Source organism: Phyllostomus discolor, chromosome 13 (genome assembly GCF_004126475.2).
Source record: "Phyllostomus discolor isolate MPI-MPIP mPhyDis1 chromosome 13, mPhyDis1.pri.v3, whole genome shotgun sequence".
Classification (NCBI taxonomy): Eukaryota; Metazoa; Chordata; class Mammalia; order Chiroptera; family Phyllostomidae; genus Phyllostomus; species Phyllostomus discolor.
Genome location: NC_040915.2, coordinates 24,143,150 through 24,164,716, shown reverse-complemented (window position 1 = coordinate 24,164,716; position 21,567 = coordinate 24,143,150). Strand labels below are relative to the sequence as shown.

General features: G+C 45.0%; 1 protein-coding gene across 2 annotated transcripts in view; it reads left to right on the top strand.

Moving 5' to 3' along the window:
* GEMIN5 (gem nuclear organelle associated protein 5) overlaps positions 1-21,567 on the top strand; it is a 37,777-nt gene that overhangs the window by 9,326 nt on the left and 6,884 nt on the right. Inside the window, exons 8-23 of one of the 2 annotated variants that reach the window (XM_028528432.2) lie at positions 348-560; positions 1,544-1,629; positions 3,663-3,745; positions 4,724-4,857; positions 6,394-6,467; positions 7,135-7,316; positions 8,061-8,200; positions 9,170-9,341; positions 10,274-10,519; positions 12,170-12,283; positions 12,689-12,811; positions 13,977-14,072; positions 14,517-14,654; positions 15,303-15,450; positions 20,165-20,284; positions 20,777-20,987. In XM_028528432.2, the coding sequence (XP_028384233.1) occupies positions 348-560; positions 1,544-1,629; positions 3,663-3,745; positions 4,724-4,857; positions 6,394-6,467; positions 7,135-7,316; positions 8,061-8,200; positions 9,170-9,341; positions 10,274-10,519; positions 12,170-12,283; positions 12,689-12,811; positions 13,977-14,072; positions 14,517-14,654; positions 15,303-15,450; positions 20,165-20,284; positions 20,777-20,987 (2,280 nt within the window). Of the gene's footprint in view, positions 1-347; positions 561-1,543; positions 1,630-3,662; positions 3,746-4,723; positions 4,858-6,393; positions 6,468-7,134; positions 7,317-8,060; positions 8,201-9,169; positions 9,342-10,273; positions 10,520-12,169; positions 12,284-12,688; positions 12,812-13,973; positions 14,073-14,516; positions 14,655-15,302; positions 15,451-20,164; positions 20,285-20,776; positions 20,988-21,567 lie in introns of both variants that reach the window. The other variant, XM_028528431.2, reaches the window with a different exon arrangement.

The window sequence follows — 21,567 nt, the reverse complement described above, 5'->3', positions numbered from 1 at the left end:
TTGCTTAGAGTTTGCCGAAAGAGGAAGTTGCCACTGCTCTAATACAGGAGAGTGGAAAGGCCACTGGGCTTGTGAATGGCAGGCCTGGGCTCTGCTTTATTCATTGTACGGCCCTGAATTTACTTGGCCTCTCTGGGAAGAAATGCATGTTAAGATATCTTCAAGCTCTACAATTTACTAGCTGTTTTTTTTTTTCCCTAAGAGATGCTTTTCCAATTCCTATTAGAATAGTTAAATTACATTATACTTATCTACTCTCTGAACCCATCTTGTTTGAAATGTTGATTTTTTTCCCCCTGTTTCTCTGATCCTTTTTATATTTAGGCCCTATTCTTTGATCCTTTCAGGTAAAGTGTTGGGACATGGCGACCCTCGAGTGCTGCTGGACCCTGCCCTCCCTCGGCGGCTTCGCCTACAGTCTGGCCTTCTCTCCCGTGGACACGGGCTGCCTGGCCATCGGCGTTGGGGACGGCATGATCCGCGTGTGGAACACACTCTCCATAAAGAACAACTATGACCTGAAAAGTTTTTGGCAGGGTGTCAAGTCCAAGGTTACAGCGGTAAGGATGCTTTCTTTAAGCTTGCTGTGAACTTTTTTTTCAAGTAAGCAATTCTCTTTTAGAAAATACCTTTTCACTTAAGTGAACCCTACTGAGAATCGCAGGTGGTTCAGTGGCATTTCCAATAAAGTTTGAAGCTAGGAAAAGAGAAGGACCCTCTCTAACCAAACCCATTATCTCCAAACTTAAGATTTAAAATTAAAGCTTTGTTCAAGTCACCATGTTTTCTAATAGGAAAAAATGAGAAATAACCCGGATTTGCATTCATGGAAGATGCATTAAGTTAAAATATAGCCACACATTGGAATGGTATCAAACTTTTAGAAATGATAATGCAGATCTGTTTTTGATCTGTTAAAAGCTGTTAATGACACATGAAGAATGCAAATTACAAAAGAGAAAGCACATTATAAAACCGTATGTATAATTTTTTTTGTTTTTCTCCAAAGTGAGACATCTGTTGTAGCCATTTAGTCTAAAAGCAATCTTTTTGGTTTAAAAAGAAAACCAAATAGTACAGGAGTTTAGAAAACAAAAACTTTTTCCTGCTGTGCCCTCCAGTCCATTCCCCGCTTCCACAATCCAGAGAACTACTGTGGACAGTTTGTGATGGGTCCTCCCAAATGCTGTTAGTTACTAATAGAGTCATGTTCCCTGAACTGTTCTGGCATCTTTCATCCCCACTCAACGGTGTACCATGTCCATCATTTACATGTTGGAACCTATTTTTTTCAATTGTGTGTATCTTAACTTTATTCACAAAAAAATATTCTGGAAAAATATAATACTGGCAGTGGGGAGTTTTGGATGGTGAGATTACAGGTAACCCTTTCTTTGCATTTAATATGTCTTTGTTTCTCTCTTCAATAATGAGAATTTGTGCAATTAGAAGACACTAAGAGCAAGGAAGTTGTCCATTTGAACACCTGCAGGATAACTCGAGAGCCCCCCTAACAGTCTGCCCCCCCTCCCGCCCTCTACAGCTGTGCTGGCACCCGACCAAGGAAGGCTGCCTGGCTTTCGGGACGGATGACGGGAAAGTGGGGCTGTACGACACCTACTCCAGCAAGTAAGAGAAAGGTGGCTCTTGGGTTAGGCCAGGACCGCAGTGTCCGTGATGCGGTCTGAGTTCAGAGACCCGGACCTCATCAGAACTGGCCTGGGAAGCACCTTTAAGATTTTGGCTCTGAGACTAAGGCTTAAAACTTGGAATTTAATTTTAAAAAATATCTTTCAGGGGATGGTGGTTCAGCCCATCTGACCTGCAGGAATATAAGCTACTTGCTTTTCTTTTCCCTCAGCTTTTGTTTACAGAAGTTTTTGGGCATCCACGAACACCGGAAGTGTAGCACACAGAACACCTCTTTTCCTTCGTGGGAGATGCACCAGTTCACGTTTTGCTATACTTGCTTTTTAAGTTACACCTCTATGTAACCTAATAAAATTAACAGTAATCCCATAATACGATTTCATATTCCAGCCACAAACAAATCAAAGAGAGCTTTGTTGGGACCCCGCCACGCTCGCCTGTTTTACGACTTGTCTGGGGCTGCGCTCAGAGTCCCACAGCAGAGTGGGCTACGCGTGACGCCAGCCTCGTGGCGCAGCGGCCGGGGGTGTTGGCCGTCCGGGCCTCTGCGAGATGAGTTTGCCTGCCCCTGCTGTAGGCCACGCTCCTCAAGGGAAAATCACACTGCAGAGCTGACCTTTCTGCAGTTGTTGAAGTACTTAGGCATAGTCCACGTGTAGCTAACTATTTTTCTCCATTTTTAATTCTCAAAAAAACTACTTCAAAGGAGCATTTAAAAAAATAAAACTATATTATTTATTTTTAAATTTAATCTTTATTGTAATTTTTTACATTGCTTTTTAGTCCCCTTATACCCTTCCCCCCAGCAATCACCACACTATTGTCCATGAGTCCTTTTTCCTTTTTGCTCAGTCCCTGCACCCGCTAAACTACCCCCACCCCACGCTGTCATCCTGCTCTCCCTCTGTGAGTCTGTCCCCATTTTTCTTGTTAGTTCATTAGATTCCACATATGAGTGAGATCATATGGTGTTTGTCTTTCTCTGACTGTCTTATTTCACTTAGCAAAATGTTAAAACTATATTAATTTAAAGAGCTCTGTGTCATCACAATATTGCCTACAAATTCCATTGAATTCATATCTTCTGGCTAGTAAAAGCTGTATATTCAGACTAACCAGAGAAGGTATGAGGTGGGGGAAGGATGTTGCCGTAGACATACTCTCGGGCATTCAGCTAGAACTGCTATTGTGTTTCTTTTAGCCAGAGAAATTCTGGTTTATTGTCTGAAATTATAACAGTACATAGACATACGGAAGTAAGTGAATCAACAGCTAGTTCCGTCACAGGTTCTGGAATCCTGAAGTTCTGAAATCATACAAATACAGTACACACTAACGGTAATGACCACACCAGTCAGTTCTACTGACACATCACATCAGCAGTCTTAAAAAAATACCCTTCAGAGGAAGATTTCTTTTAAAAAAACAACAATCAGAAACTTTAAAGTCTATTTAAAAATCCTGTCTTGGTTTAAGAATGTGATGTTAATGACAGGGTAAACTAAAAATAAGAGTCTTCCACTGGAGCATGCGGTGGGTACATTTGCATGGTGATGCTTAGCAGTAACCTTACCTCTGGGCTGAGCAGTTTGCATTTTCTGTCTAGTCCTATTTTCCTCTCATTGCAATAGCCTTTGCACTGCTATGTAGTAACTACAGTGATAGTAGAATATCTGACATTTAAATAAAGTGGGCAACTCAGAGGGCAAGAAAGGGAAAAGGATTACAAATTGGCCAGACGAGTGGGTCGGGAAGAGGGAGGAAGATACCACTTTTTTCTGGGTAAAATGTGTTTGAGACTTATTCATTTTGTTAGTAGATATCATCACAGGGCATGTGATTTAAGTATTTGCTTCTTTACAATCAGCTGTTTGGAGAAGGATACTATGAAATTGTTTTTCTCCGATATCAGCAAGTAATGGGGACCTTTTATGCAGGGGCAAAAAAAGGTGTTTTTCCCAGTATGCCTTTTTATTTTAAATCTTTCTGTTTGTAACCCCCCTTCTCCCCAGGCCACCACAGATTTCCAGCACATATCATAAGAAGACTGTGTACAGTTTAGCCTGGGGGCCACCGATACCCTCCATGTCGCTTGGTAAGTGTCTGAGCCATTTTCTTAGTATTCTCTTCTTTCACTTAACCCTAAGGTCTTCAAGAGTCATATATATTCTAGTGTAGTGACTGCTTATGCTGTCTGCCCCGTCCCCAGGGGACCACACGGGCAAGTCGTGCTGGGTGATAAGAGAGAAACCATTCACCCATAATAAACTTCCCTAAGCTCTAAAGCGAACGGAGAACTTCTCAAATGATCCTGTTGCCTTTCGTTGTATTCCAACCCTTTCCTTCTTGTAGCCCCTCAGCCTTATCTTTCTTATTCCTAAAGTGATAGGTCTTTTAAAGTATCTTTTAGAATGAGTGTGTTCAGCAAAAATCTTTGGTAAGCTTTTCTTCCCCTCCTGTAAATTTCCACAGTAATTGTGTCCCATGGGGATGATAGTGGGAACCCTCAGAACTCAAGCAGCACTGCGGTTGGAGTTCATTCATTCACTCAACAGGTGTGGACCAGATCCCTGATCTGTGCCGGGCAGAATTCTAACAGCGGTGGAAATAAAATCTGCCCGAACAGAAAACCAGCAGAACCGCTGTTTGCTTCCTAAAACTCAACAGCAGGGTTGCTGTAACACCAACGAAATTGCTGCTTTCAGGACAGCTCCTCCTAGCTAGTCATAGGAAGTCCTGCAGCTTCGTATATTTAATTGCCTGACAGCAGAGTACTTATTCCTAAAAGAAAAGGTCAATTCTTAAAACTGCCGAGAACTTTGCTGGTTCCAGCTTTAGCACCCCTGCTATGAATGGCAGAAGAATATTTAAAACAAACATGCTGCTTTGTAAATATTAATATAGAGTTATTAGTATACCGCTTGTACTCCTACTCCCAACAACTAGGTTCAGTGTCAAGAACTGTGGCTTTATCACAACATATTCATGATTCTATGAAAACAATCGATAGTATGATATGGTTGCACTATAGCTGGTAGAGTGCAGAACAGACTAGCTCTCTTACCTCGCACAGGAGAAGGAGACAGGCCTTCCCTCACCTTGTACAGCTGTGGAGGGGAAGGGCTTGTCCTGCAGCACAACCCTTGGAAGCTGAACGGAGAGGCCTTCGACATCAACAAACTCATCCGGGACACCAACTCAATCAAAGTACGTTCTTGTGGTCTGAGCTCTTCTCTTGATCTCTGTGTCCTGGTTTCCCATCTTACATAATAAATGCCATCATTAGAGCTATCCATCATGCTTAGTCAGATTTCTCAGATGTGCTTTAAAAGCTCAGTGAATGTATAAGTTATAACACATATCTTAGAATTCTTGATCCTTGAGTAAAGGAAGGAACTTAATTTAAAAAATGTTTCAATTGCAATGGTGATTTAATATAAACTTTCAGATCTTGGATATAAAAGCATCTTTTTCAGGCCAGCCACTTCCTCCGCAGTGAGGCCTTGGCAACAATAACCTGATAACGTGGTGTCCGGGTATGGCTGCAGGGTATGGCTCAAGAAAGAACTGTCATTTGTTTTTCATTTTTTAGTGAAGTAATTACAGATTTACACAAAAGCTACAAAAATAACACAAGTAATTCCCTGTTATCCTTGGCCCAAATTCCTGCATTTAATCACATTTGCTTTACCAGCCTATCAATATATCTGTATGCCAGAACTATCTTTTGAAGTGAAATCATAAATGCTGCTATTTCCTTAGTCTTTCAAAAGAGCGTTTTTTACTGTTGCTCATTATTTTTGTTTTGCTAGCATATAAATAACATTTAATCATAAACTGAGTTTTTATTGACTACATTCCTCCATTGTCTTTTGTTTTTAAGATTTTATTTATTTTTAGAGAGGGAGAAAGAGAGGGAAGGAAACATCGATCAGTTAAAAAAGGGAGAGAATTCTCCATCGGTTACCTCTCGACACCCCCAAATGGAGACCTGGCCTGCAACCCAGGCGTGTTCCCTGACCAGGAATTGAACCAGTAACTTTATGGTTCACAGGCCAGCGCTTAATCCACTGAACCACACCAGCCAGGGTCCTCCATTGTCTTAAATATTGTCTGAACACTAACATTCAGCAATGAATAAAAGAGACCAAATTCCTGTTCCTAATGAGCTTTGAGCTTTGTGGCAGTTGAGGATGTGATCAGAAGCTCGTGCAGGGAGTTTGGGCTAGAAACAGAAGTTTAGCATCCCTTTACATGAACGGTGGTTGAAGCAGCTGTGGGCATGTTCAAGGTGATCTAAAGAGACAAGAGGAGGCCCCAGGCAGCCTTGGGGAACACCAACACAGAGAGTTCGGGAAAAAGGAAAAGAAACAAATAGGATGGGAAGAAGAAAGGGCATTGTGTATGGTTTTTACTAAGGAGACCATGACCCCAATGTTGTCAACGCCAGCAAAATGTTTCATTCTTCATTGTGGGACAAAAATCATGCTAACATAGTTCATTTCACGAAGTCAGACACTGTAGACATTTAGTATTTACTGGCCTCTTTATGTTCCAGTTAGGAAATTATAATTAGAACATTATTTTTTGGTTAATTATGCAGATTATTTACAAGAGTGGCTGTTGTATAATTCGAACATTTTTAAACTCTAGGGATTTATTTCCAGTGCTGCCATTATTGATTTGTAAGATACATGGAGAGAACAATGTTTTCAGTCAAGATGGGTTTATTTTGCTTTCTAGTACAAGTTGCCTGTCCACACAGAGATCAGTTGGAAAGCAGATGGCAAAATCATGGCTCTTGGCAACGAAGATGGGTATGTGTGTGTTTCTTTAAAAAAAGGACTTTGTAACTGTACATATATTCGGTCACAAGCCAGTTAATGCCATGTATAATTTTAGCTGGGGAAGCCCAGCTGTAGTTGATACTCTGATTTATCCTTGATGTCTGTGAATGATCCAGGAGCTCTCTGCGTCTTTGAGAATTATAAAATAAGTTGGATGTTTTCATTCCAAAGAGAGCATTTGCCTACTCTGTGTGTGGCTATTTATGCTTCACCATCACCTCCTACTGTGAACTGCCTACATCTCCCTTCGTTTCCTTAAGTGAGTCCAGGCACAAGTCCTCGCTCGAGGCCTCCCTGTGCCCTCCCCACATCGTTCACGGTGACATAGTCCTCATTCAGCCGTTGGTTCATTCATTCTTCTCTTAGCTTCTCCCTAGTACTGTTTATTACAAGAGCCTGATAAACACAACGTCCCAGAGAGTTGGGGGATTTTTTAAAGCTGAAAATTTTTGTTTGAGAGACAACCTTTTGTAACTGGTTCTTTGTAAGAGACTGACCTTTGTAGTGATAGATAGGGTTATCCTATGCCTTTTCACCTTTCACCTTTCCTTGACTGATGGGATGAGGGGGATACCTGTTTGCAGTGGCTGTAAATTGATTATCCGTCTTTCTTGTCTTGGTGTCTTTCCTATCGTAGATCAATAGAAGTATTCCAGGTTCCCAACCTGAAGCTGATCTGCACCATCCAGCAGCACCACAAGCTCGTGAATGCCATCTGCTGGCATCACGACCACGGCAGCCAGCCCGAGCTGAGCTGTCTGGTGGCCTCTGGGTCCAACAACGCCGTCATTTATGTGCACGACCTGAAGGCGGTCATAGGTAACTTCGGTTTCTTCCCTGTCTGGTGTGCTGTCATGCCTTTAGCTGCTTTCCACTCTGACCTCTGTAGCTTGTGACTTTCTTTTGGCCACTAAAATAAATGTTATTCTTACTCTTACTTTTTTCTGTTTTCAAAAGTAATATATTCATCTTATTGAAAATAAGAAAAATTTCAACTATGACAGAAATGGTAACTGAGAAAGTAAAGTTCCACCTTGGCTGGTCTGGCTCAATGGATTGAGTGCTGGCCTGTGACCCGAAAGGTCGCTGGTTCAATTCCCAGTCAGGGCACATGCCTGGGTTGCAGGCCAGGTCCCCAGTGGGGGGGGGGGGGGGGGGGGGGGGGCGTGCAAGAGCAACAGATTGATGTATCTCTTGCACATCGATTTTTCTTTCCCCCTCTTTCTCCCTCCCTTCCCCCTCTCTAAAAATAAGTAAAATTAAATAAATATATGAATAAGAATTCCAAGAATGGTTTTAAAAAAAAAGAAAGTAAAGTTCCTCCCATAATCTCATCCCTCAGTAATAACCAGTGTTATCAGTTTGCTGCATGTTTTCTCTAGGTTTTTTAAAGAGTGCTGATTGCCTAGTGGCCCTCCAAAAACACTGTTCCAGCTTGGACCCTCTTCCCTTAGTGTTGGAGTATTTCCACACATGCCCCACATCCCGTCCACACGTCTGACTGCAGCCAGCTCACAGTCTCTGTGGTGGGTTAGCTTATCCTCGCTCCCCCTCGTCTTTCAGAGAGTAACCCAGAATCCCCAGTGACTATCACAGAGCCCTTCCGGACCCTCTCCGGGCACACAGCCAAGATCACCAGTCTGGCCTGGAGTCCGCATCATGACGGGAGGCTGGTGTCTGCCTCCTACGACGGAACCGCTCAGGTACCACTGCGGCCCTGCGGCCGGGGGTCCACCCTCCGCAGAGTGTGCTGACCAAGCCCGCCCTCCTCTCCCCAACGTATCTGTGTCTGTGTTCCTTCCCTTACTGCCACCTCCTGCAGAAAGGGATTTTCTGAGTGACAAGAGGCATTTCACTTTTGTCCCACATACCCGGGCCCTTGACAGGCGAAGATTGGGTGGTTTTTGTTTTTATTTACTTAGATGAAAAAGAAAGTATTAATAAAAACTAGCTATATTCTAATACATTTTTTTAAGATTTCATTCTGACTTGCTGTCAACCTGACAGACTTATAAATTGACGTGAAAAGTACTTGTGGCTGTTCAAACACAGAAATGGTGGCTAATAAATCATAAAACGGTTTTTAATCAGAAGTTAGTGAGTCAGAAACCTCCAAGCCCTAAAAAATAAAGATGAGCTGCTGCACCAGAACTGTGAAGTGGGAGTATTGAGTATCCGACCAGAAGAGACCTCAGGACCTGGAGGGCAGACACCTACGGCAGGTGTCTCTCCCAGCGTTGAGTTGTAGCTGAGCCGTCCGCGCAAAGCTGAGAGCCAGGGAGCACTGCCCTCTGCCAAATGAGGACTGGTGTGATCCAGGGAACAGCAGGGGCACCTGTCAGCTGCCCAGGCTTTACCAGGAGACAGAAGAATCACCAATGAGAAGTTAGAGCCCTCAGCACACACCACATGTGCAGGGGCGGGCTGAGTCAGAATCCTCTTCATAAATAACGAAGCACTACTTCAGGACACCGAAATCCACAGGCCACCGTTAGAAGCTCACTCAAAGCCACCCCCACGGAAATAGCACTCTCTGGAATTGAACTCCCAAGAAAAAATTACAAACCGCAAGAGGAAAGAAATGTGCACAGATTTTTTTCTTTTTTAGATTTTTTTCACTTATCCCACAGGACAACAGAATAACCGTGAACCGTCTGTGGCTTTGGTTTCAGGTGTGGGACACGCTCCGGGGAGAGCCTCTGTGCAACTTCCGAGGACATCGAGGGCGCCTGCTCTGCGTGGCGTGGTCCCCCGTGGATCCAGACTGCATCTACTCGGGGGCAGATGACTTCTGTGTGCACAAATGGCTCGTTTCCATGCAAGAACACTCCCGGCCTCCTCAAGGTCAGTCAGAACTCGGAGCCCATGAGTACTTGCCCACTTCCCACCCTCCCTTCCTCAGTAACTGCGCTGACCAGGGTCGAGCAAGGAAGACGGTCAGTCATGCAAGTCCTTAATCTGCTCATGAAAACACAGGGCAGGCCTCAGAAGTTTCAAGGCAAGAAATTGAAGGACACTGTCAGCCTGTTCTCTATTCTACTGTCTTTGGTTATATTTTGCTTGTTTGTTTGTTTTGTTATTTAAGTGACCAGAGGGGAGAAGGGGGAGGGGAGGGAATTTCAGGGGGGAAGGAGAAGGGTTTATAGGAACAAGTATAACAGACACATGGACAAAAACTAGGGGGGAGTGGAAATGGGAGGGAGGTGGGGAGGGTTGGGGGGCTGGGCTGGGGCAGGAGTAGAAGACAGAAAACTGCTTGAACAACAATTAAAATGAAAATACATTATATCAATAAAAAAAAGAAAAGAAATTAAAGGAAAACTGGGCTTGTCCTGAGCGGAAGGAAGCCAGGGAGACATCATGAGCAGGTGCTGCCTGTGATTCCTATGGCTGTGAGACTTTCTTGGTTAAAGCTGATGAGACTTGAATGAAGCGTGTGGAGTAGACAGTCGTAATGTGTCAGTGTCGATTTCCTGATGTGAATGGTTGTGCTGTGATGATGGAGGAGAATATCCATTTGTAGGGCCCACACTCAGGTATTCAGGGGTAATTGGGTCTGGTATTTATGATTTAATAAAATCCCCAAAAGGTTTGGCTTTGTTCGGGTAACATCCTGATAACGTAAGTAAAAACTGTGAAGGAAGGGAAAGGGTAAGACTGCCCTCCAAAGAGAGAAAGGAGGGTTTGGGGGTTGTCTCCCAGAGTGTGGTTTGAACCAAGAATATGTATGTAAGTCTGTCCTTTTTTTTTCTTTCCTTTCATTGCGATTCCCACAGGCAAGAAGAGTATTGAACTGGAGAAGAAGAGGCTCTCTCAGCCCAAACCAAAGCCCAAAAAGAAGAAGAGGCCCACTGCGCGAGTGCCCGTGAAGCCGGGCCTGTACGACGGGAATGAAGAGGAGGGCCTGCGGGGGAGCGGCGGGCCCGTGGAGAACGGCAGCGTGTCCGACCAGGAGGGTGAGGAGGAAGCCCCGGAGCCGGAGCTACCCTGCGGTGTCCCCTCTGCCGCCGCCAACGCTGTGGGTACGTGCCGTGTCACTAGCTCTCCAGGGCTGGACAGTCGTGACCAGTAAACACAGGTCCTTATGTAACAGTGCGAAGCTTCTGCCTCTGACCCACCTGGTTCCCCAACTCCTTAACTTAAGGGGCATTTTTAGTGCCCTTGGAAACTACATCAGGTTTTTTCCAAGGGCTCCTTTAAGCCTCTAAATACCTTTAAGGTATTAAAAGGGATTTAGTGGATGGTTGGGATAGAAATAGTGGAGTTCTGTAGGGGAACTTCTGACCAGTTTTGGGCAGGGTCAGCCTGTGGGACAGAGCAGAGCTGGGGACTGTTTGCACAGAAACTTCCGTGGGAAAACGTGAACACTTTGACATCATCACCCCCGTTTACGGGACGAAACCGCTGTCCCCGACAAATGTCCAGCCCGGAAGCTACTGCCACTCCGGGAGTTGGCAGGTTTTCACCTGCCCACTTAGCTTTATACCTGTTCTTTTCTCCTGGAAAGGTTTACTAATTACAATTCAGTTCTTTCAGTCTGTTAAGCTACAGTTGTTAAGCTATAGTGATAGTTCTCAGGTTTCTCACAAAACTGTTTTTCACTGGCTGGTAGCTCAGTTGGTCCTGGTCAGCCAAGGCTGTGGTCTGATCCCCAGTTAAGGCTCATACAGGAGTGAGTGGAACAATGAACTGGGGTGTGTGTGTGTGTGTGTGTGTGTGTGTGTCTCCCCCTGCCCCCTCCCCTTTCTTCCCTCTTTCTAAAAATTAATAAAATAAAAAAAAATAATTTAAAATTTTAGAAACTCTTTTTCAGTACTCCATCACTAACTTCTAATAAAGCAGTCTACTCATTTGAAGGGAAAAAATGCCAATGGATAAAATTTCAGCACTTCAATTCTTTTATATATTTACCTTAGAGCTCTAGTGCCTGTTACCTTTGAAATGAATGACTAAATAGCAAACAGTATAAATGGAAGCAGTGACTCATGTTTAATTCTAAAACCATATGTTGATGAGACAGAATTAAAGTGGCCAAAATGCATGGCACAGAGCCATCCCAGACCCCTCCACTCCAAGGCAGGGCTGTTGGGCCTATGGTTTGGATAAATAAAAAGCTAAAAGCTTGATGTATTCATTTTTTTAGGTTCATCAAAATACCTTTTTATCACAAAATGGCTCCATAAAAAAACATCCATTACCTTGTAGATCACAGCTTGTTTTGTTTTGTTTTGAAGTTCATGGTTGTGGTGTGGTTAGGATTGTGACTCTGTATCCCACACCCTCAATCTTTGTGTGTGTGTTCCTTGTTTGTGTAATTAAACGTTCAGTCAGTACTTTGTCATCTAAATATGTTAAAAGTCCTTTGTCTCCTGAGCAACGTTTGGGAGCTCCTGGGCCTCTGGTGTAAAGTTGTGGAGGCTAGAAGCTTATCACTTTTCCTTAGGTCAGTTAGTCAAAGTTATACACCATAAACTTTTACAGAATCCTGAGACACAGTTCGTGAGGTGGGAAGGAGAGGCCACCCATGCTTTCTTCCAAAGCACTTTATCTCATATTTTGGATAATAGATAAAATTGTACCATTAAGCCTGGTGTGGTTTTTAATTTTTAAAAAGAATTAGATTCTACATTGTTCTTATCCAAACTTTCTCTTTTTTCCCCTCTGTTATGCAGTTTCTAGAGAACCAGTTATCTGCCCTGCAGTTTCCTTAGGCTTAGAAAAGCCAAGAGTCATCATGAATAATAAAGTCACTTTACTGAAAAAGGAGCCACCTAAAGACAGGCCAGGTTGGTATCTAATGATGAAAGTACTTTACTAAAGCATCTTCAAATGTTACGTGCAACTCAAACTCAAAAGTGTGTGGGGATTTTTTAAGGGTTAAAATTTGTGTTTTGATTATATCTCCATTGTGCGTCATGTTTTATAAACATTGTTTAGTATTTGATGAAGTGGTGTCTGAGGTTGTTGGTGCTACTTCACCAGTGTTCGCAGGGTCGTGTGTGTGTGTGTGTGTGTGTGTGTGTGTGTGTGTGTCGTTAACACCGCCTCGAGCTGATTGAATTTGGAAGCTTCTTTACAGCCAGCACTAGAGACTTCCTGTGCGCCAAAACCCTCCAGCAGGCCACAGTCACACACTGGGCGTGTTTCTGATCCCCTGTCTTCAGACAGTCTGTACGTCTGTTACTTTTCAGAAGCCTTGGTCAAGAAGCGGAAAGCCCGTCTCATACTGCCACTGAGTACGAGCCTGGACCACAGGTCCAAGGAGGAGCTCCATCAGGACTGTTTGGTGTTAGCAACTGCAAAATACTCCCAAGGTACAAAAAGACACTTCCTTGGCCCATCTGTAGTCTTCTGGGAACCAGTACACAAGAGGTGCTTGTTTATTTGTCGAAGGAGCGTGCAAACAGATATCCAGACTTGCGTGTATTCCTCCGTTCTTTTCCAGCCTTCCCTTCCCCACGTCCCACGCTCGACTCCCCCTCCTGACCTGCGGCAGCACCCCGCCCCGCCCCCAAGCCTTGGGTATCTAACGCTGCGCAGCTGCTGTTGCAGGCCGAGCTCTAGCAGCCATGTGCGCACTGGGGTTGGCACGAGGGCTCACTGTCTCAACGAGACTCAACAGGATCTTCATGGAGAAACAAAATTACTTGCTTACCAGAAACATACCATAATATGGCAGTTTCTTTAAGAAAAATTAATGAAGTTTTAATGTACAGAAGGTTTTTTTTTTGTTTTGATTTTTCAAAACTCTCGTCTAATGCCTGTTATTTTGATACTGGAGCAATTATATTTTTTTAATTTTTAATTGATGTTGAAAGGGATATGTGTGATGAAATGAAATGCAAACAGTATGAAGAGAAAGTAAAACCCCCTCCTGCCCCTAACGCCCGCTCTCCCATTTCTCCCCCGAGACCACACCACCGGCGGTTTCCTGCCCTCCCCCAGAGATGTTCCACGCCCTCACATACACAGCCCTCGTTTCGGAACTTTGTGATGAGTTTTTATAACTTACAGTTAACCACACAGTTTTACATTGTGTCCCTTATTGGAAAATTACGCAGTAGACGTTTTTAAACAGAGAATGAGTTTGAATCCCTTTGTGGTAGATCTTAGTGAACATTAAGGACACTTCTTGTTAGGTTTTTGTTTTTTGTTTGGGATTTTACTGCATGTAAATACATGTTAAATTTGGGGTTAACTTTTTACATTCCTTTTTTTATTCCCTAAAAATATCTTTCCTTGAGCAAACTATAAACTAAATTGTCTCAGTGGGCTGGCCCAAGCTAAGCTTGACAAACGGAATATTTTCCCATTCCGCTGCCTTCACAGCCAGCAGGGGTCTCTGTTAGAGCAAGCAAAGGCACAGGACTCCCTCTCGGGGTCTGAAGTTGCAGTTCTGGGCGGAGCCTTGGGAAGTAATTAGAAGACAGTAACCTGTGCAATCATTCATCTGATTACTCTGTCTTTTCAAACTAGCAGAACTAAATGAGGGTGTGTCTGCCGATCTGGAGGAAAGAGTCCACCTGGGGCTGTTCACAGACAGGGCTGCCCTGTACAGGATGATGGAGGCTGAAGGTGAGGCAAGTCCCGGCGACCCAGCCCCTCCGTCTTTACGCTTCCCTGCTGCGTTCCTTTATTTCTGTTGTTGTCACTATTGCAGCTGTCCCCACTCCCCAAAGCTCTGTACGTACGTCCTTTATGGCTGCCATCCAGTGGCCTTGCGATGGTTAGTTGTGCACATCCACTAACTAGGTTTTGAGCTCCCCAGTCTGATACTCCCAGATCCTTTGTGTCTGTCACAGGACCCTAACCATACAGCGTCCACGCTGAGTGACCGAGTGAAAGTGACTGTGTGGGCTTCAGGCCCCATTATGGACACTCTGGGAAGCAACTTGCCCAGCAGTGAGTGGCTACATATTATAGGAGTCTGGCCCTCTCTTTCATCCTGCCTTTTTGCAGAAGTTAGTATAGACAGGTGTTTCTGAAGCACCTCCCAAACATTCTCTCTCCTCTAAACAGGGAAGGGTCACCTGGAAAACGGCCACCCTGAGTTATTTCACCAGCTCATGCTTTGGAAAGGAGACCTGAAAGGTGTTCTCCAGACTGCGGCAGAAAGAGGGGAGCTGACAGACAGCCTTGTGGCCATGGCACCAGTCGGTATGTTCTTTTCAACAAAAGCCCTGTCATCTCCAGCATATGCCCACCAGTGGCGGACGATGTCTCGAAGGGTGATTTGGCCATGTCTAACATATTAAAATGCACATCTGCCTTGGCTCAGCCATTCCAATTGTAGGGATTTAACTGCGTTCACACGTGGAAAGTGACATACTTATAGACTACTGTTGCAGCATTATTTGTGATAGCAAAGATCGCAACAACTTCTGTGTCCATCAGTGAGACGCCGGTTACATCCACACAGTAGAAACTCACAAGCTGCACACACCCGTGTAGCCAGGAGCCTTCCCGAGAAACAGCGTCGCCAGCACCCGGGTGGCTTCCCTCCTGCGCCACTTCAGCCAGTGTCCACACACCCCACACGGGCAGCCCCTCTCCTGACGTCCACACTTTTTATCCCTTTTGAGTTTTGTGTGTGTGGCATAATAAAAGAATTTATGTTTCAAAATGTTGGCATGGGGAAGGGTAGGTGAAGCAAATGATCTGTAATGGCAGTTGAGGTATCTAAATTTTCCGCTTAATACAGTAATTAAAAAGGTGTTTTCAACCCAAGTGCACATATGCATGGTTTTTTTTCCCTTAAACCTGCTCTTATTTGACCACCATTTTCCTTTTCTTTTTTATTCAAAGCTGGCTACCATGTGTGGCTGTGGGCTGTGGAAGCTTTTGCCAAACAGTTGTGTTTCCAGGATCAGCATGTCAAGGCTGCCTCTCACCTGCTGTCTATCCACAAGGTGTACGAAGCCGTGGAGCTGCTCAAGTCAAACCATTTCTACAGGTCTGTGAACCCCTGCAAAAGCCGAGCCGACATAATGTGACCATAATGTGAGATGAATCTCCTTAACAGGTCTAATGTAAAACCTTGTGGTCGGTAAACCTGTGAAACATACGGAAGCACAGGTGTGCTAGCTTAGCAAACAGTGCACCCACCACCTCTGCTTACCAAATGTTAACTGTAATCAATATGTGCCGCATCTTTTTTTTTTTTTTATTTAAAGCTTACTTTTGTAAACGGGAGGGGGGAAGCTTTAGGAGCAGCCCCCACCCCATCCCACCCCCGTCAGCCACAGGTGAGAATAAGTCTACCAAGATATGTTCCGCTTGGGGAGGAAAGGTAGCCAGTCTCTCAAAGGAGAAGGGCCAACAGCCTGTTCCTCAATGGGCTTTCATTGGATTTAATTTGCATAGGAATACAGGGCGTATGTGTAAAGCTCATCAGTCACTATCAGGCAGTAATGATCAAACAATAGATAACATTCAAAGAACTCTGAGGGCTTATTCTGAGTCAGAGTCAGATGGCTAAAGGGCCATAAAACTTTGGGGAACAAACATTTCATGCTTGGACCCTTATCATTTAAATTGAGGGTATTAACAAAGTAGGTTTCACCAGATTTTATACATTCTTTCTTAGGCTTGATTGCCCCAAGGAACCCGCCCTTTCCAGCACAGGGCCCACCCACCTCCAGCATTGTTTCAGGCTTAAATCGGGTAGGGGAAGTAAGGCAGCCAAGAGATTAGGAGACTTCTTGCAGACAGAAGGAGGACTTGGGCCATGTGGAAGCTGAGGGGCGAGGGTCCATCACCCCCTTTTTCTATAGCCCCCCCAAGTCCTTCCTTGAGGATCCCTTTGTGACCATGCCTGTCTTAGGTCATCCCTCCTGAGGAATCTTACCCATCATTCACTAACCAGGCATCTGCCTGGGGCCAAGCAGGGTGAAGTGAAGTGAAAGGGGGCAGAGGCGGTGCCCCTACAAGGAAGATAAGCTTTGCCTCCTTAATAGCATATGGTTACAAGGTCTTTTTACTCAGCCTTAGCCACGAGGGGTTATAGTTTCTGAAACCAGGCAGGGCAGGTCCCAGCAGTAAACATCTTTACTGTGTGTGTTACTTCAGCACAAACAGAGAAGACAGTGTGAGACAAATGGAGAGCTTAATGAATTGTTAAAAGAGGAACTCCTATTTTAAGCTGCACATATGAAGAGACAGAATTTCCCAGCTACCCCGAGAGTTCTCCATATGCCCCAACTCTTGGTTTTTTAAATATAACGCTCCAGATTTAGTTGAATTGCTTTACCCGGTTCTGTCCTCTTCCCTTTTCTAGAGGTAACCACTCTCCTGAGACTGGTATAATCCTTCCTGTCCAAGTTACTATTCTTCCACGACAGTGCAGTCATGTACCGCTTAACAACAGGGGAATATTCTAAGAAATGTGTCATTAGGCAAGCTTATCATTGTGGGAACATCGCAAGTGCATGTACACAAACCTACATGGTGTGGCCTACTACACACCGACTAGGCTGTGGGGTTCAACCTGTTGCTCCTAGGCTACAAACCTGTATCGCACATCACTGTACAAAACACAAGATTAGATCAAGCACAAGAAAAAATGGTGCAAGGTAAGCACCAGATGTCGGGGACTGCAGGTGTAACATGGCATACTGTTTTAAGTAGAAAGAGCACACTTTAAAGTGATAATAATAAGTATCACATAGTCAATACCTAAGCCAGTAACATAGTCATTTACTGTCACTGTCAACTCCTGTGTCCCGTACATAACTGCCTGTGCTGTACTTCCATGCAGCTGGCAGGGCCGCGGGTTTCTTTACCCCAGCGGCACCTCAAACATGTGAGGAATGCATTGCGCTCTGGCTACAGTGTCACTAGGCAATAAGAATTTTTTTTAGCTCCTTTACAATCTTATGCGACCACCATCATGTATGTGGTCTGTCCTTGACTGAAACATCGTTATGTGGCACGAGACTTTCTATATGTAAGTACCAGCAATTAAGAGGGGTAAAATGTCCCCTGTACACCGCGTACAGTTGGACCTTGTTTTTCACCCGGTCTTAGAGTCTCCTCCTCCTCTTAACTGGAAAGGTAGCGCAGCCTCCCTTCAGAGAGGGGCGTGCCACTTCTCGTGCACACCGTTTTCTCCCTCCCTGCTGTGCTTTCTGCCGTTGAGAAGCTTTTTAGTCGTTCTAAAACCTTTTTCTATTTGCCCGCACGCCTGTTTCCAGCACCTCTCATTCCCTGATGTACACCCAAGTTTCCGGCTGCTCTCGACTCCTCCTTCACCTGAAGAACGTCTAGTTCTGCTGGCGACAGATGCCACCAGCAGTTTTTGTCTTTCAGCACTTCGCAGCTGTCGTTTCCTCTTGGTTTGCACCATTTTTTTTACTTGACTGCGTTTATTCTTTTTTCAGTGGATTTGTTGGTTAATACTGTTATATAAATTTCAGTTATACAGCTTTCTAGTACAACGTCTGTACAGTCTGTATAGTCAGTCGCACAACACTGTGTGGTCTGGTTTCGTGCATTACCACGTATTTGACCCACTTTGCTCTCTTCATCCTCCCTCATCTTTGCGACATAGGAACTATGTCTTTTTTCTCTGTTTTCAGTACTTTCTCCCTCACTGATGTTTAGCCATTTTAGCCACTTGGTATGACGGCATGATAACACTCTTGTTTATCCTCTTGTCATCTGACTTCCTTTAGAGCGTTGTTGACCTTTTCCTGGCTCGTTCGGAAGCTTTCTCAGGACAGGTTCAGAGGAATCCATACTTGGGGGTTAATTTGCCCTCCTGCCTTCTGGTGTCTTTCCTGTGTGTCTTGTGTGCTGGGCTGGCAAAAACTTGAAAGTCCCCAAGCCCTGAGTGAGCTCTGGGGATTATTCCCTGACTGTCCCTTATCCAGCCTTAAGGAGTCTCCTACATGTGCAGAGACGGCATCCCTAAACAGAGGGGTTCTGGAGCTCTTTCTCTGGACAGCTTCATCCTTCCCCCCAAATTCCCATTGCTGCTTCTCTCCTCTATGCAGTGAGACCGCTGAGGCTCTGCGGGGGCGGCCCGTAGGTGAGTGGCTTTGAGAAGCCACGACAGTGCTCGTGTCGTTGGCTCCCTTGTCGCCAGAGGATAGTCCTGCACTGCCTGGTGCCCAACATCTGAAAACAGTCATTTCTTACATGTGTTGTCCAGTTTTTTGTTTCATAGCAGGAGGGTTAGCCTGGTCCCTGTTACTCCATCAGGGCTAGAAGTTGAGGCCTCAAAAGACTTCTTAAATGTTGCTCTGTCTATATCACCTTAATCTAAAATACCTGCAACGCAGAAGTTTTATGTCATTTGGAAAATATTAGTTCACGAGTTATACAGTCCTCCAAATGTTAACCTGTTTCATTATAAAATATCAAAAAAAGATCACATTCCTTAATATCACCATCAATCTCATCAGAAACATCTTTAAATTTTAAGAAGCTGTCAAACCCACGGTGGCAGGTGCGAGTTTTTAAAATTCTAATTTTCACTTGAAAGCTCAAATTTTATCATTGGCAACAATACTTTTTTGGTTCTCTGTGAAGGGACAGGCTTATTCAGTTCATTTTTTGAGAAAAACGCTGCTAAATGTCCAACAGTGAATAGCTATCCTTCGTTGAGTAGTGATTCTTTCAAGAAGTGATGAAGTTCCATGAAAAAAAAGCAGGTAGTCCAGCTTCCAATTCTTTCATACGAGTTTTTCCCACAGTCAGCCATCATACTGTGGAACGCAGGGAAGAATACAAAATGCCCTTCCCGCTTTGGCACACAGGATATCAAAAAGGCACAGGCTTGCCCTGGCCTTGCGGCTCGGCTGGTTGGAGCATCGTCCCGTGCACCAAAAATGTCGGGGGTTCGATCCCTGGTCAGGGCACATACAGGAGGCAGCTGATCAATGTTTCTCTCTTACTTGGATGGTTTTCTTTCTTCTCTCTACCCTTCTTCCCCTCTTTCTAAAATCAATAAATATCCTCAGTGAGGATTTTTTTTTAATGTTTAAAAAGAAGGCATGGGCTTGATGGGTTTAGTAAAATGAATCATTTTTACTGCTTCATCAAGGACCTTGACCTTTCTTTTTTAAAGCTACAAAGGGCTGCTGCCTTGGTTCTTGCGCAGATGCCAGTGGGTACCCACCACTGCACTTGCACAGTCGGTACAAATGTCAGCACAGCGAGAAAAGGCAAATAATCCCTTAGCATTGTTACTAAAGTTTTTAAATATTTTATTCATTTATTTGTAGAGAGAGGGGAAGGGAAGGAGAAAGAGGGAGAGAAACGTCGATGTGCAAGAGAAACATCCATCAGTTGCCTCCCACACATCCCCAACTGGGGACCTGGCCCGCAACCCAGGCGTGTGCCCTGACCAGGAATCAAACTAGTGACCTTTTGTTTTTCGGGATGACACCCAACCCACTGAGCCACACCAGTCAGGGCTAAGACAGTTTTGACCTCAACCCTCTGAAAGGGTCTTGGGGACCCCCAGGAATCCACAGAACTGCCGACCTGGGAGAAGAATTGAGCGCAGCATGTGGTTTTAGCTACCCGTGTATGCAGGAACACAGTTTTTTATAAGAAGTTGGAACAACATGAAAGGGACATCTTGTCCTATCCTGCAGCCCCTCCTAGGAGCCCCTTACAGAAGAGCCTTTTCAGGTCTGCTGATTATGTGTTCTTGCCTCTAGAGAGGCCATTGCAGTTGCCAAGGCCCGCCTGCGCCCAGAGGACCCAGTCCTGAAGGACCTGTACCTCTGCTGGGGAGCCGTCCTTGAAAAAGATGGCCATTATGCCGTGGCAGCTAAATGGTAAGCCTCAGAGAGACGGGAGTGCACCCAGACCCTGAAGAGCTATGGCACAGAAGAGCAGGATGAGAATAAGAGGGATCAGCTTAGAGGTGGACGTAGAGTGACTAGAAGATTAAAAAGCATATATGTATTAAACCATTTTGTAAGACTCATTGAGATCGACCACCATAACTATTCAAGAAACCCCAGTAGCGGTAAGAAATTAAACCTTTCTCTAGGGATGTCTTGTTACCATCAGGAAAAATGGGAGAGAGTGACTCGTTTGCTTGGGTCCAGTTCAGCAAGCATTGGGACTCCTTTATGTGCCTAACCCACATCATGCCGTCTCTCGTTCTCTGTTGCGCTGCTCTCTGGTCGAAGGCAGGCACGCCTGGGACCACAGGAAGGCACACGAGTTGAGGAAAAGCCGACAGAAAGAAATAATTTGACCCTCGGGGGAGGAGCAGGGGATCTGTTCATGACACTTTGTTTGAGTTTTCTTTTGTATTGTAGCTATTTAGGAGCCGCTTCTGCTTACGATGCAGCCAAAGTTTTGGCCAAAAAGGGGGATGCGGCATCACTCAGAACGGCCGCGGAGTTGGCTTCGATCGTGGGAGAGGATGAGTTGTCCGCTTCCCTGGCTCTCCGATGCGCCCAGGAGCTGCTTCTGACCAGGAACTGGGTGCGAGCCCAGGAAGCCCTGCAGCTCCACGAGAGTCTGAAGGTCAGTCTGTTTGTTAGTGCATCTCCTGATATTTAGGAAGGGCCCCAGATCCTTTTCTCCCCGGACTCCCCATGAATAACCCAGTTGCACAAGCGGTACCATTTGGCAGGTGTCCTGGACATACTGTCCCACTAAGGTACCGTGGCTTGTCCATTGCAGGATGCAGAGTAGGAGATGATGTGGTCACTCCCATGAATTCCCATTGCTTATCAGCTTGTGTACAACATCCATGAACACACTAGCCAGCTCGGCCACTCCCTGGGCCGGCAGTCTAGTGTGTGTTCACTCCCTGGTGCCACCGGCACGTCGCTGGAGAGGGGAGGGGCGGGCCTCTGACAGTGGTCACGGCGCTCTGCCTGCCGCGCCCCCCTTCAGCTGTATGCCCTGAAGCGTGGTGAAATCAAAACGTTCATTTCAGTGTGTTGTTCCCACTTGGTGGAAAATGAGGAGCTTCCACCGCCTATCTGACACATCAGGATTGAGATTACTTTAGAAGCTGCAACACACTCACCTCGTCTCCAAAACGCACAAACATTTGGTCCGTGTTAGATGACTTTGCTTCGTCAGATACTAACTAACA